This window comes from Mobula birostris, chromosome 13 (assembly GCF_030028105.1).
Source record: "Mobula birostris isolate sMobBir1 chromosome 13, sMobBir1.hap1, whole genome shotgun sequence".
Taxonomy (NCBI): Eukaryota; Metazoa; Chordata; class Chondrichthyes; order Myliobatiformes; family Myliobatidae; genus Mobula; species Mobula birostris.
In genome coordinates, this window is record NC_092382.1 from 88,465,234 (window position 1) to 88,479,477 (window position 14,244).

Genomic DNA, 14,244 nt, shown 5'->3' on the forward strand with positions numbered 1-14,244 from the left:
TGGACATGGAACCGGTGGTTGCAGAAACTATTAATGGCACCTTGTTTACGCAGATAGACCTGCGCTAAAAATTCCGCCGGCGCTGAAGCACCGCTCAAATGCGCAGGCGTAAAGGTTGATTAGATTTGCAATATCACGCATGCGCGCAGTACACAATACCCTCAGGATCACGGCTGCAGGATCGGACGCAGGTAAGCGAGTATCTCGGGGTGATAATTTTCAACACCGACTGAGGGACAATTGTTGTGACCTGCGGGCGCCGTGGCCCACAATCCCGGGACAGTCCTGCTCTCTTCCCTCTCTCTCAGCCCCAGCATCCGTACACGGGCCCCGGGGAGCTTCCGGCTGATGAGGGATTGGGAACCGATGGATCTCTCAGACAGAGCTGAGCTCCAGCTGTCTAAATGCAAGGATTGGAAACTCGGAGAAAGGGAACAAAATCTTTTACATCAGCAGTTGAGAAAATCACCTTTGTTCTAATTCCAATGACAAACAAGAGAAAATCTGCAGAAATCCAAGCAACACGCAGAAATTGCTGGAGGAACTCAGCATTAGTATATTTTTCATAGATGCTGCCTGGCCTGCTGAGTTCCTCCAGCATTTTGTGTGTGTTGCTTGTTCTACCTCCTCTTGTTCTGGACCTTTCTACCCGCGAGGACATGTTTTGACCCATTCTCTCTGGGTACATAATGATATCAAACACCTTTGCCCTGGGCAACAAGAAGCTTTCACATCACAAATCTGCCAGACTCCAATGAGACAGACGACTGCCCTTCCCTTCTTATTCATTGGCATTGCCATCAATGAGTTCACCACCGTCAGTCACCTGGGGGAGGGTTCAGGGGAAATATTTATGTACAATACAGAAACTGGTGTTACCTGTGTGTATTGTGACAATGCAAAAGTTGCTGGAGAATTTACAAGTGGGAGGAAGTGGAGTGATATTTGGAAATCTGACTTTTTAAAGCATCATTTAGCAAGAAAATCACATATAGGCGGTGTGCAAAAGCTCTGGTAGAAAATCCTTCATTACCTGCTATAGGCCTGCTACATAGGTTGTGTGAGAGTGCAGATGAACGTGATCGAACCCAGAGGAGATCAAAGTTCTTATCTCCAGTGATTTGCTCGCTGTTGAAATGAATACCTCTCCATATAAAATTCAGTTTACACATGTTGTTGTCACTGGGCAAGAATTGTGCAGCACAAGATTTTTGCACACACTGGTCATTACAAATTAGAGGGGACATTGGTGGGAAGGAGGGGAGACCTCCAGTGTCCCTGATACCCTCACATACCTGACTCCCTGTGAATCTGCACATTAGGGAGTTGGAGCTGGAAATGGATGAATTCCGGATCATTCGGGAGTCAGAGGGGTTGATAGATATGACATGAAGAGAGGTGAGTTACACCCAAGATGCAGGGCACAGGAAACTGGGTGATGGTCAGGAAGGGGAATGAGGTTAAATAGCCATTGCTGAGTACTCTTGTGGCCAACCCCCACAACAACAGTTAGACCACGTTAGAAACTGTTGGCAGGGAATTAGCTGGCACAGGATAGTCAAAGGGCTGATAGGGGATTCGTCAGTTAGGGGAACAGAACTAGAAGGGGGACTAATAACCTAGTGGTCATGCTTGCTAGTGCTAGTGGATGTTAAACTAAAGTTGCAGGGCGGATGGGAGCCAGAATGCCAGAACAGATAGTGGAGTCATTGAATTGAATTAACTTTATTACTTACATCCTTCATATACATGTGGAGTAGAAATCTTTATGTTCCGTCTCATCTCAATGTGCAATTTATAGTAATTTATAGTAAATAGTATTTAAAACAGGACAGTCAGTATAATATAGAAATACAATTGTATCAGCATGAATATATCAGTCTGATGACCTGGTGGAAGGAGCTGCCCCAGAGCCTGTTGATCCTGGCTTTCATGCTGTGGTCCCGTTTCCCAGATGGTAGAAGCTGGAACAGTTTGTGGCTGGGGTGACTCGGGTCTTCAGTGATCCTTCAGGCCCTTTTTACACACCTGTCATTCTAAATGTCCTGAATAGTGGAAAATTCACATCTACAGATGCGCTCGGCTGTCCGCACCACTCTCTGCAGAGTCCTGCGATTGTGGGAAGTACAGTTCCCATACCAGGCAGTGATGCAGCCAGTCAGGATGCTCTCAATTGTGTCCCTGTTGAAAGTTCTTAGGATTTGGGGGCACATTCCACACTTCTTCAACCATCTGAGGTGAAAGAGGTACTGTTGTGCTTTTTTCACCACAGAGAGAGTATGTACAGACCACGTGAGATCCTTGGTGATGTGGATGCTGAGGAACTCAAAGCTGTTTACCCTCTCATCCCCAGATGCATCAATGTCAATGAGGGTTAGCCTGTCTCCATTCCTTTTGTAATCTGCAACCAGCTCCTTTTACTCTGTGACATTGAGGAAGTGGTTGTTTGCTTGACACCAGTCAGGTGTTGTTCAGACTTCAGACAAAGTCAGCAATCAAAAGGTTGAACATGGTGCGGTGAATGTGCTGAGCTGTGTAAATCAAATGCAAGAAGCATCATAGGAAAGCCAGATGAGCTCAGTGCATTGAATGGTGATATTGGTACCATTACTGGGAGTTAGTTGCACCCAACAGTCTGAGGGATTGAGAGGAACACATTTACAGAGAGATCACAGACTATGCCAAGAAACAAAGTTTGTTAACTTTCCATATATTGACTGGGAGACTCCCATACTGTAAAAGGACTAGATGGGGTAGAGTTTGTCAAATGTGCCCTCAGTTAATGGAATTCCTGACATGGACGTGTGCAATAAGCTGTTAGGAAATGATCCAGGGCTAGTGACAGAAATTAGTGTATGGGAACACTTTGCATCTGGTGATCACAAAGCCTGAGATTCCATATAGATATGGGAAAAGAAAGATCTGGACCATGGTTTGAGATTCTAAATTGGAGAAAGGTCAATGTTGATGGTATCAGGAAGGATCTAACAACAGTGGATTGGGACAGGCTGTTTTCTGGCAAAGGAGTACTTGGTAAGTGGGAGGCCTTCAGAAGTTAATTTTTGAGGGTGTAGAGTTTGTATGTGCCTGTCAAAATAGAAGTTGAAAAGTAACTGGTGCAGGGAACCTTGCTTTTCCAGAGATATTGAGGCCCCGGATATCTTGTTCCTCTAAGTGCCTCACGCTGCTGGGTGCAACCAAGACTCATTAATGACTACAATATCATAATTCCACGCCTGAGCTCATCCGTTTTCTTTTTTTTTTTGTTGTCTTCTGTTGGTTTCTAAAAGCTTTCCAATAGTTTTTATGCTATAATTTGCCTTCTCTTTGGCTTTTATGTTGGCTATGGTTTCTCATTTCAGCCACGGTTGTGTCCTCCTGCCTTTCCGATGCTTCCACTTTGGGATGTATCGATCACTCAGCTCCCGAATTGCTCCCAGAAACTCCAGCCATTGCTGCTCCTTTGTCATTCCCAACAGTTTTCCCTACCAATGAAATTTGGCCAGCTTTTCTACAATAGAAACAGGAAGAAGTTTGGTACAGAAACATGTCATTAGGCCCATCTAGTAAATGCTGAAAAACCTTTTAAGCTGACAAATGCAAAGACCTGCACCAGGACCAAAGCCCTCTATACCCCTACCATCCAGGTACCTATCCAAACTTCTCTTTAATGGTGAAATCGAGCTGGCATGAACCACTTGTGCTGGCATCTCATTCCACACTCTCTCAACCATTTCAGTGAAGAGGTTTTCCACAGGTTCCCATTAAATTTTCGTTAAATGTGGGAGGCACTTACCCATGACCTTTGCTTATAGTCCCACCCAACCTCATTGGAAAAAGCTGCTTGCATTTACCCTATCTATACCCTCATAATTGTGTATACTTCGAACAAATCTTCAAAGCAATGTATGATTTCCTTGTTTATGTTTAGAGCCTATTTTAGGTGTATAAGATGAGGGGCATTGATCATGTGGATAGCCAGAGGTTTTTTCCCAGAGCTGAAATGGCTAACACGAGGGGACACAGGTGCTTGAAAATAGGTACCAAGGGGAAGTCAGGGGTAAGTTTTTGACAGAATACCTTGTGTGTGGATCGCACTGCCAGCAGTGGTGGTGGAAGCGGATATAATAGGGTCTTTTAAGAGCCTCTTAGATAGGTACATGGAGCTTAGGAAATTAGAGGGCTATGTTCGAGGGGAAATTCTAGGCAGTTTCTGGAGGAGGTATCATGATTGGCACAACACTGGGCCGAAGGGCCTGTAATGTGCTGTAGGTTTCTATGTTCTCCGTTAAACAGCAGAACAACATCGACTGTTCTTTTCAATCCTCTGGTACCTCCCCCTGTCGCTAAGGATGACTTATTTATCTCCGCTAGGGACCCAACAACTTCTGCACTTACCTCCCGTAGCGTCTGAGGGAGCACCCTGTCATGTCCTGGAGATTTATCTACCCTAATCTGTCTCAGGATAGCAAACATCTCCTCTTCTTTAATCTGCACAGGGTCCACGATTTTAATGCCGCTTTCTAACACTTCCATGGACCCTGTCCATCTCCTGAGTAAATAGAGATGAAAAAAAAATTAAGATCTTCCCGATCTGCTTTGTTTCCACACATGAATTGCAATTCTGGTCTTCTAGAGGACCAACTTTGCCCCTTGCAATCCTTTTGCTCTTAATCTGTCCATTAGGATAATGCTTCATCTTCTCTGCGAGGGCAACCTCATGCCTTCTTTTAACCATCTTGATTTATTTCTCATGTGTTCTCTTGCATTTCTTACACTCCATAAGAAGCTACCTGCCTATCCCTGTTCTGCAACTCCATTTTGTGCTTCACCAGGGTCTCAATATCTCTTGAAATCCAAGGTTCCCTACAATTTGTATCTTTACCTTTTATTCTGACAAACACATACCCGCTTTGTACTCTCAAAATTTTGCTTTAAAGGTCTCAATTTACCAAGCACACCTTTGCCATAAAGGAGCCTGTCCCAGTCCACAGTTGCCAGATCCTAGTGTCATAATTCGAGGTGTTGATCCATGCCCTGAACACATCCGCCTTTCCTGCGCTGCTCCCTGTATTGAAATATACAGGGCTCAGCATATTCACTGCACCATGCTCAACTTTTTCATTCCTGACTTTGTCTGAGGGCTGAACAACGTCTGTCTCCACAACCCCTCCACTATCTGTTCTGTTATCCAGGCTCCCATTCCCCCTGCAACTTCAGTTTAACCCCCTTACCCCCACCTCCCACCATGCAGCTCTATCACCCCTTTGGCCGTCATCTCCCAGATCAATAAAAAGGAGGTGCATACCAGGTACAGGCAGATAGGAACAAATGGGGTACTTCTGAAGTACAGGAAATTCAAGTGAACACTTATGAAAGAAATAAAAGAAGCCATGAGGTTGCCCCAGCTGACAAGGTGAAGGAGAATCCTCAGGGATTCTGCAGATATGTTAACAGCAAAAAGATTGCAAGGGAAAAATTAATCCTCTGGAAGATCAGAATGGTAATCCATACGAGGACACAAAATATATGGGGGAGATTTTACTGTATTTACTCCAGAGAGGGACACAGTCATTAGAAGTGAGGCAAAGCAGGACCCTTTGTGGACCCTGTACAGATTACAGAGGTGGAGGTGTTTGCTGTCTGAAGGCAAATTAGCATGGATTCTCAGGGCCTGAGAATTTGTTCCCTGGGACCTACTGGAAGACAAGTGCAGAAATTGTCGGGGCCCATTCACAGATATTTAAATCATCCTTAGTGACAGGAGAGGTACTGGCGGATTGGAGGGCAACCAATTTTGTTCCGCTGTTCAAGAAATGCTCTAAAAATAAACTAGGAAGTTACACACTGGTGAGCCTGACATCAGTAGTGGGAAAGTTATTGGAACATATGTGCAGGAACCGGATATATAAGTATTTGGATAGATGTGGACTGATTAAGGATAGGCAGCATAGCTTTGTGCACAGTAGGTCATGTCCAGCCAACCTTATCGAGTCTCTCAAGGAAGTTGTCAGGAAAGTGGATGAAAGTAATGTGGTGGATGTTGTCTACATGGACTTTAGCAAAGCACTTGACAAAGTCTCATATGGGAGGTTGGTCAAGAAGGTTCAGTCACTCAGCATTCAAGATGAGATAGTAAATTGGATGAGACACTGTCTTTGGGAGAAGCCAGACTGTGGTAGCAGATGGTTGCCTCTCTGACTGGAACCCTGTGACTAGTGGTGTGTCACAGGGATCAGTGCTGGATCTGTTGTTGTTTGTCATCTATATCAGTAATCTGGATGATAGTGTGGTTAACTGGATCAGCAAATTTGTGGCTGACACCAAGATTGGTGGTGTCGTGGACAGTGAGGAAGACTATCATGGCTTGCAGTGCGATCTGGACCAGCTGGAAAGATGGTTTGAGAAATGGAGAATGGAATTTAATGCAGACAATTGCGAGGTGTTGCACTTTGGTACGACCTTGATCTTACACAGTGACTGGTCGGGCAGTGAGGAGTGCTGTAGAAGGAAGGGATCTGGGAATACAGGTCGATAATTCACTGAAAGTGGTGTCACAGTTAGATAGGGACGGAAAGAAAGATTTTGGCACGTTGGAGTATTGTTGCAGTTTTGGTCACCAACCTGCAGGAAAGATGCAAAAGGGGTTGAAAAAATTCAGAAAAAATTAAAAAGGATGTTGCCAGGTCTGGAGGACTTGGGTTATAAGGAAAGATTGAACATGTCAGGGCTTTATTCCTTGGAATGTAGAAGATTAAGGGGAGATTCGATGGAGGTATACAACAGTTATGAGGGGTATAGATAGGGTAAATGCAAGCTGGCTTTTACCACTGAGATTGGGTGGGACTACAACCAGAGGCCATGGGTTAAGGGTGAAAGGTGAAACGTTAGGGGGAACAAGAGGGGAAACTTCTTCACACAGACGGTCATCCGGGTGTGGAATGAGCAGCCAGCACACCCGGTGCCTGCAAGCTCAATTTCAACATTTCAGAGCTTCGTATCGGTACCTGGATGGTAGGGGTATGGGAGTAGAAAGTTTGAATAGCTCGACACCAGCTAGATGGGCCAGACATGTTTCTGTGTTGTTCTTTTCTATGACTGTGAGAAGAATCTTAAATAATACTGATATTCACTCTCAAAGTTGCTGGTGAACACAGCAGGCCAGGCAGCATCTCTAGGAAGAGGTACAGTCGACGTTTCAGGCCGAGACCCTTCGTCAGGAGAATTCCTCGTGTTTGTGCTGATATTCACTGTAATTCCATTTAACAGCCGTGCAGACCAACCATACATCTCAGTAGGAGATATTTACATGACGTTAAAACTGTGGCACTTTAAATTAACAGTACATAAAAGAAAATCCCAGCTGCATGTCAACAAAGGCTATTTGTGTGAGAGTGTTTCAGTTACTGGGCCCAGGCACCCATGCAGCTCAGTGGGAAGAGGGAATAATACCAATGGAGAGAGTCAAACTGAGCCAGGTCACAGATTGGAGACAGCAGAAATGCCCCATTCTTATAGAGACAGAAAAAGCATCAGAGAGTTTGTTGGTCATCCCAGATACCAGCACTGTGCCCAGTTAGAAGATGATTTCTCTCTCCAACTTTGGTTGAACTTCACTGTAACAGAGTGATGTCAGATCACAGCTTGGCAAATCAAGTGATCTCATCTGAAATGTTGTCATTCACCCATTGATGGATTTTGTAAATCTTTTTACAGGTTAAAAATGACAAGGAATTTGTCTCTGGGAATCTCAAACACAACACGCCAGTTTTGCTGTCTCTGTGCAGATATTTAAGAAGTGGAGCAAGGGATTCACTCGATCATCCTTCCTGCTCAGACCGTGGGGAGGGATTCACTCGATCATCTGACCGACTGGCACACCTGTCATTTTACACAGGAGAGATCCCATTCGTCTGCTCAGACAGTGGGTTGGATTGACTCGATCATTTGAACTGAAGGTACATCAGCAAGTTCACACTGGGCAAGGCTGTTCATCTGTGTGTGAGAAGTGATTCAGTCGGTCTTCCCACCTGTGGACACACCAGTCGGTTCACACTGGGCAGAGGCTGGTCATCTGCTGAATTTGTGGGGAAGGATTCACTCGGTCATCTGACATAATGGCTCACCAGCGAGTTCACACTGGGGAGAGGCCGTTCACCTGCTCATTGTGTGGGAAGCGATTCACTCGGTCAGCTAAACTGAAGGTACATCAGCGAGTTCACACCGGGGAGCGGCCGTTCACGTGCTTATTGTGTGGGAAGGGATTCACTCAGTCATCCACCCTAATGCTGCACCAGCGAATTCACACTGGAGAGAGGCCATTCACCTGCTTAGACTGCGGGAAGGGATTCACTCAGTCATCCACCCTACTGGCACACCAGTCAGTTCACACTGGGGAGAGGCCATTCACCTGCTCAGTGTGTGGGAAGGGATTTACTCAGTCATCCACCCTAATGGTGCACCAGCGAGTTCACACTGGGGAGAGGCCATTCACCTGCTCAAACTGTGCGGAGACATTCACTCGGTCATCCAACCTACAGAGACACCAGCGAGTTCACACTGGGGAGAAGCCATTCACGTGCCTAGACTGTGGGAAGGGATTCACATCGTCATCTAAACTGAAGGTACATCAGCGAGTTCAGACTGGAGAGAGGCCGTTCACCTGCTCAGATTGTGGGAAGGGATTCACTCAATCATCCCACCTACAGAGTCACCAGCGAGTTCACACTGGGGAGAAGCCGTTCACCTGCTCAGACTGTGGAAAGGGATTCACTCGGTCATCCTCTCTCTTGGCACACCAGTCAGTTCACACTGGGGAGAAGTAATTCATCTGTTGAGACTGGGAAGGGATTCGCTCGGTCATCTGACCGACAGAGACACCAGCGAGTTCACACTACAGATAAGCCGTTCACCTGTCAGACTGTGGGAAAGGATTCCCTCACTCTTCCACCCAACAGATGAGATGTTAAAGGATAAGTTGTCCTGTTAACTTGTTGGAAATTAGATGCTCTCAGGTGATTACGTGGTCTTTGTCAAGTACTATTGAGATTTTAAAGGGTAATTTGTGCTGATGACATGCAAGAATTTTGATACTAATCACACACATTGTACTTGGGTGGATGACCTTTGCTTCTGCTTTAGGTGCTGAAGTATCTTTGTCTCGTACTATTAGTGTTGCCAGGCACGTGACTGTGGGAGTAGCTAAAAATTGTATCTTGCATACGTGACCCATGTGGTGTAAAACCCTATAAAAAGGGAGGACTGTTCCCCTGTTCGAAGAGCATCGCTTGACAGGGCTCTGCAAGTACTGCGAAGTTTGTTAAGCGATCCTCCAAAAAGCTTGTACTTGCTTAAATAAAGAATCGTGGCTATCCACAGAAGTTGGCGTATTGCATTTGTATCAACTGTGTAAGAATCTCAAGAAAACAAACCGACATGACATGTGGCGACGAGGATGGGATTATAACATAAACGGAGCTCCTAGGTGGAATGAATAAGTGATCAGTTTTGTGATGGTGACGTGAGACGGATGGGCCCACAAGGTAAGATTTACCTTGATCTCTCTCATTAACCTATCACTCAGTCGACCCCTCGTCCCATGGAGCTCTGTAGTGATGGAATCCCTGGGATACCTTATGCACTAGTACGCTGACGGATTCGTCTCAGGGAGGTTCGAGTCCCCCGGAGTTCGGAGGTTAGAGTCCTCAGAGCTGCAAGTTTTCGGAAAAGGAGGTGAGAGTCCTCTGATAGTGGGGTTCGAGTCCCTGAAGATAAGGTTAATTACAGTGTCCGTCTCAACCACCCGGCCTCAGACTGGTTGTTAAGACGGGAAGTCCCCCATGCAAGGGTCAGGACCCTGAAGTGTGTGTGGAGAGCAAAGACACTGGGCTAGTACATAGAGATAAGTTAAGGAGTTGGCACTTTAAGATTGGGACAGACATTGGATAAGCCGGGTGTCGGAACCCCTTTGTATCGGTTATGTCAGGATAACCCCAAAGATGAGGAACGGTTCAGATGGCTGTCGCCATGCTGAAATTAAAAAATTGAGAAATGAAATTTGCCCAATACAGGGAACTTAGGATGTAAATAAATGTATAAAAGCAGAAGAGGCAATTTGGAAATGTAATACAGAGTCTAAATGGAAAACTTTAATATCCACGTGGAGGAAGTAACAAATAAATCAATGCAGACCAGCTGGGAGAATAACACATGTCGGAGAGGGATAAATTCATGTGATCTAAGCCAGGGTTCCCCAATTAGTTTTCCACAAGGGCCAAATTATGTCAAACATGCCAAGCCAAGGGCCATAACGTCCAGGGTTTTTTTATTGCACCAGTAAGTTGTTTTATGAGCAGATGTTGCTGCTGCTATTAACATTAATCATTAATTGTTATTATTATTAGTAGCAATAATATAGCCCTGGGATTCTGAAAGCCTGAGTTGTGGGTCACTCAAGAAAAAAATGCACTCTTGAAACAAAATAAGTCCAAAACCAACCATTTAATTATGACTGTAGCTCTTGCAACTGTCAGCTGTCACATTGAGATGGTAGTGGACCCAAATGCAAGACACAGACACTGAAGTACTAGGAACAGGACAAGGATGCAGGACCTGGGCTGAGACCTGGACAAGAAACAGGGAAACCGGACAAGGAACTATGAACTCGTAGCCTGGGCTAGGGAGAGCGGGACCACGACTAGAAACTATGAACTAGGAGACAAGGCTTGGACTCCGAGCCAGAGACTGGACAAGGACACAGAACCTGGGTCTTGCCTCGGGCTCGGACCCCAGAACCAGGCAAGGACATGACATGGCTACCAGACAGGACGTGGCTGGGGTCTTTGCTCTTGAGGCTTGGGCCTGGGGTCTTGGCTCTTGAACTTTGAGACAGGCTGGGGTCTGGGGTCTGGGCTCTGGAGGCTGCGGGCCGGGGTCTGGGCTCTGGAGGCTGCGGGCCGGTGTCTGGGCTCCCGAGGCTGCAGGCCGGGGTCTTAGGTCTCGAGGCTGCAGACTGGGGTCTAGGCTTCCGAGGCTGCAGGCTGGGGTCTTGGGTCTCGAGGCTGCAGACTGGGGTCTTGGGTCCCGAGGCTGCCGGCCGGGCTCTAGGCTCTGGAGGCTGCAGGCCGGGGTCTGGGCTCTCAAGGCTGCAGGCCGGGGTCTGCGCTCTCGAGGCTGCAGGCCAGGGTCTGGGCTCTCGCGGCTGCAGGCCGGGGTTTTGGGTCCCGAGGCTGCAGGCTGGGGTCTAGGCTCTCGAGGCTGCAGGCCTGGGCTAAAACCTCTACTCTTCTTGTTGCCATGTTAGCTGACAATGGCACCGTCTTTAATAGCTCCACAACCGTTTGGTTTTCTCATCATGAGTTAAAACTTCGCCAACTGTATCAATTGCACACGTTTCAATCAACTCGGCATCAGCGAATGGCTTCTTAGCTTTGGCAAGATCCCATGACACATGCAATGATGCAGCTGTTGTGCTCTCTTGTGCAGATGTTGACTTATAGCTGGTAGAAATGGAGTGCTTTATGCTGTTATTATATTTGTGATGTTTTGTTAGTGTTGATCTGATTTTGCAGGGTATTTGGCATTGAAACTGGCGGCATGTGTAGTGTTGAAGTGCTGCTTCAGATTTTCTGTTTTGCTGACAGCTACGGCAGCGGCGGATCTACTGACCATCGTGTTTGCGGTGATATTGTGGCCGTTCAGTTATTATTACCTCCCCGAGACTTTCCTGGACATCACCCCTGGGTGCAGTGTGATCTCTGCCCTGGTACAGGCAGCCACAGAAATTTCTGTCTGGTTCACCGTCACTTTTACTTTTGATCGGTTTGTCGCCATTTGTTGCCAGAAGCGGAAAATAAAATATTGCACCCGGAAAACTACGGCTGTGGTTCTGACAACAACCGGCGTTCTGCTCTGCTTTAATAATGTGCCCTTCTTCTTTATATATCATCCTGTGAAAGTGGTTGACAATATACCCTGGGACTGTATTGAAATACCGGGTGGGTGGGATATGACCGGCTTTCTACCGTCCTCACACCATTACTCCCGTTCAACGCCCTGACAGTCAGACACATTTTGGTGACTAATCGTGTCCGTAAGGTGCTGAGGGGTCAGAGCAAGGCGGAGAACCGCAGTGACCCGGAGATGGGGAGCAGGAGGAGGTCTGTGATCTTACTTCTCACCATCTCCGGAAGCTTCACCATCCCGTGGTCGGTGAATGTTGCCAAATTCCTTTATTACACCATTGCCGGACTGGATCCAAGTGTAAGGTGTTTCTTCTTTGTTATGTTATAATTGAAATGGCTTGTTTATTATGTTAACTGCTGAGAAAGTCCTCCCGCTAGCAGTTTGTTTGGATTATGTTACAGATAAGAGGGTGAACAAACCAATTGGGATAGATGTTATTCTTTCTGTGTGTCTGTAAGTTATTGTGATGGGTGGGTTTTTGGGAGAAGGTGGGAGAGAGAGACAGAGGATGGACAAGGTGCTGTGAGCCCGCTAACAGGGTCGGACCCCACGCAGGAGTCCGAGGTCCAGGGTGTTCGGCGAGGAGACAGAGACGGACTCGTGTGGCGCGTCTGGTCGACCATTGTTGTTGGTCCCAGGCGGCAGGTTGAGGTGGTCCGAGGGAAGACGCAGGGTGAAGAAGGAGGGTCCTGAGGTCCAACTGTTTGTGCACGAAGAGATTGAACTTTGATAGGTGTGGTGCCTTTTATTTTCCTTTTGTATTTTATTCCCTATTATTAATTATATAGTTCCAGTAATATCTGTAAAACTGTAATTCATTTAATCGTATCTGGTGTACTGTGTCATTTGGGCGGGGTGGGGTACGTCACACCGCATCCACACAAACTAATTACCCAGTTTGGCAGGGCCGAGGGCTGTTTCCCTAGACGACCGCGAGCTGAGCGACCGTGAGGCTGGCCATGGGGGCTACATTTGGGGGCTCGTCCGGGATTTGAACCCGGGACCTGTCGCACCCCACCAGCTTCTTCCACCCTGACCTGAAAAGCAGCAGGTAAAGGATGTTCAGCCTCTGGTTTTTTTCTTCCTGATGACTTCTTTTTGGTCAACTTTCAGTTTTTCCACTTCATTTAAACTGTCGATAGTATCTTTTCCGAGGTCTGTTCTCCTTTGCTTCATCTCCTGTGGAGTGTAGTCAAACTCCCCTCTCTGGGCTCTCGGTTTTCTGTTCGTCTTAGTCAGACCACTTCCTTGATCTTCCCCAACTTGTAAGTCTTCCAATCTTTTCTGGATTAATTCATCAGTACATGACCACAGTGTCGGCTCGGAATTCCGTTTCTCCTCATGGTCTCTCCTCCAACTCCCCACCAAAAGCCCCTGGTTCCCAGCCATATGTTCTATCAACAGGAAATTCAACTGGTTTGTCCGGTCATTTTTCTCACATTGCACCAAACTCCGCCAGCTAGTCCTGCAGACACAGAAGACTGTTATGGGAGAAGTACTTTGTTCATTATGGCCTCCCCCGGTAGATCCATAGTGATCAGTCACGGGACTGCGAGAGCAGACTTATCCATGAATTACTGGGTATGCTTGGGTTTGAGAAATCCAGGACCACCCCCTATCACCCGCAAGGTGATCCTCAGCCCGAGAGGTTTAACCGGACCCTGCTGGACATGCTCGGCACTGTGGCGATCGGTCAGAAGAGTAAGTGGAGTCAGCACATCGGCCATTTGGTTCACTGTTACAATTGTACTCGCAATGACCCTACGGGGTACTCGCCTTATTATCTGATGTTCGGGCGGGAAGCGAAGTTGCCCATTGACCTGTGTTTTGGGACTGAAGCGGGTGAATTACCTTTGAAGCCATATCTGAAGTATGTGTCCGATATAAGGAGAGAGTTGAAAAGGGCGTACGAGTTGGCTGAGACAGCGGCCACCAAGCAGAATTAGAGGAAAAAGAAGAGGTATGATCAGAAAGTAAAATTCTCCCAACTATTGCCGGGAGAGCGGGACTTTATCCGGGATTTAGGACTACCTGGTAAGCACAAGCTGGCGGATCGCTGGGCGGCCACCCCCTATGTGGTAGAGAGCCAGATGCCGAATCTACCTGTTTACCGGGTGAGACCCGATGATGGGAAGGGGCCTGTCAATGTACTCCATCGGAACCACTTGTTGCCTCTGGGTCCAGAGGTGAAGGTAGACCCAGAGCCCGACTGGGAGTTTACGGCTAGTATGAGGACTCTGCAAGGGCGCAGGGCGAGGGAAGAGCCCGCTGCGAAAGGGA

General features: G+C 47.0%; 1 protein-coding gene across 1 annotated transcript; it reads left to right on the forward strand.

The window, feature by feature from the left end:
* The first annotated feature begins 147 nt into the window (after window positions 1–147).
* Window positions 148–9,598, forward strand: LOC140207138 (uncharacterized). The gene is made up of 2 exons (XM_072275476.1): window positions 148–191; window positions 7,717–9,598. Exon 2 carries the CDS (start codon window positions 8,118–8,120, stop codon window positions 8,823–8,825), a length of 708 nt encoding a protein of 235 aa, XP_072131577.1. The 5' UTR covers window positions 148–191; window positions 7,717–8,117; the 3' UTR covers window positions 8,826–9,598.
* Window positions 9,599–14,244: the final 4,646 nt, after the last annotated feature.

Excerpts from the sequence above, each read along its gene's own strand:
- LOC140207138 (XM_072275476.1), top strand. The coding sequence starts at position 8,118 with ATGGCTCACCAGCGAGTTCACACTGGGGAGAGGCCGTTCACCTGCTCA.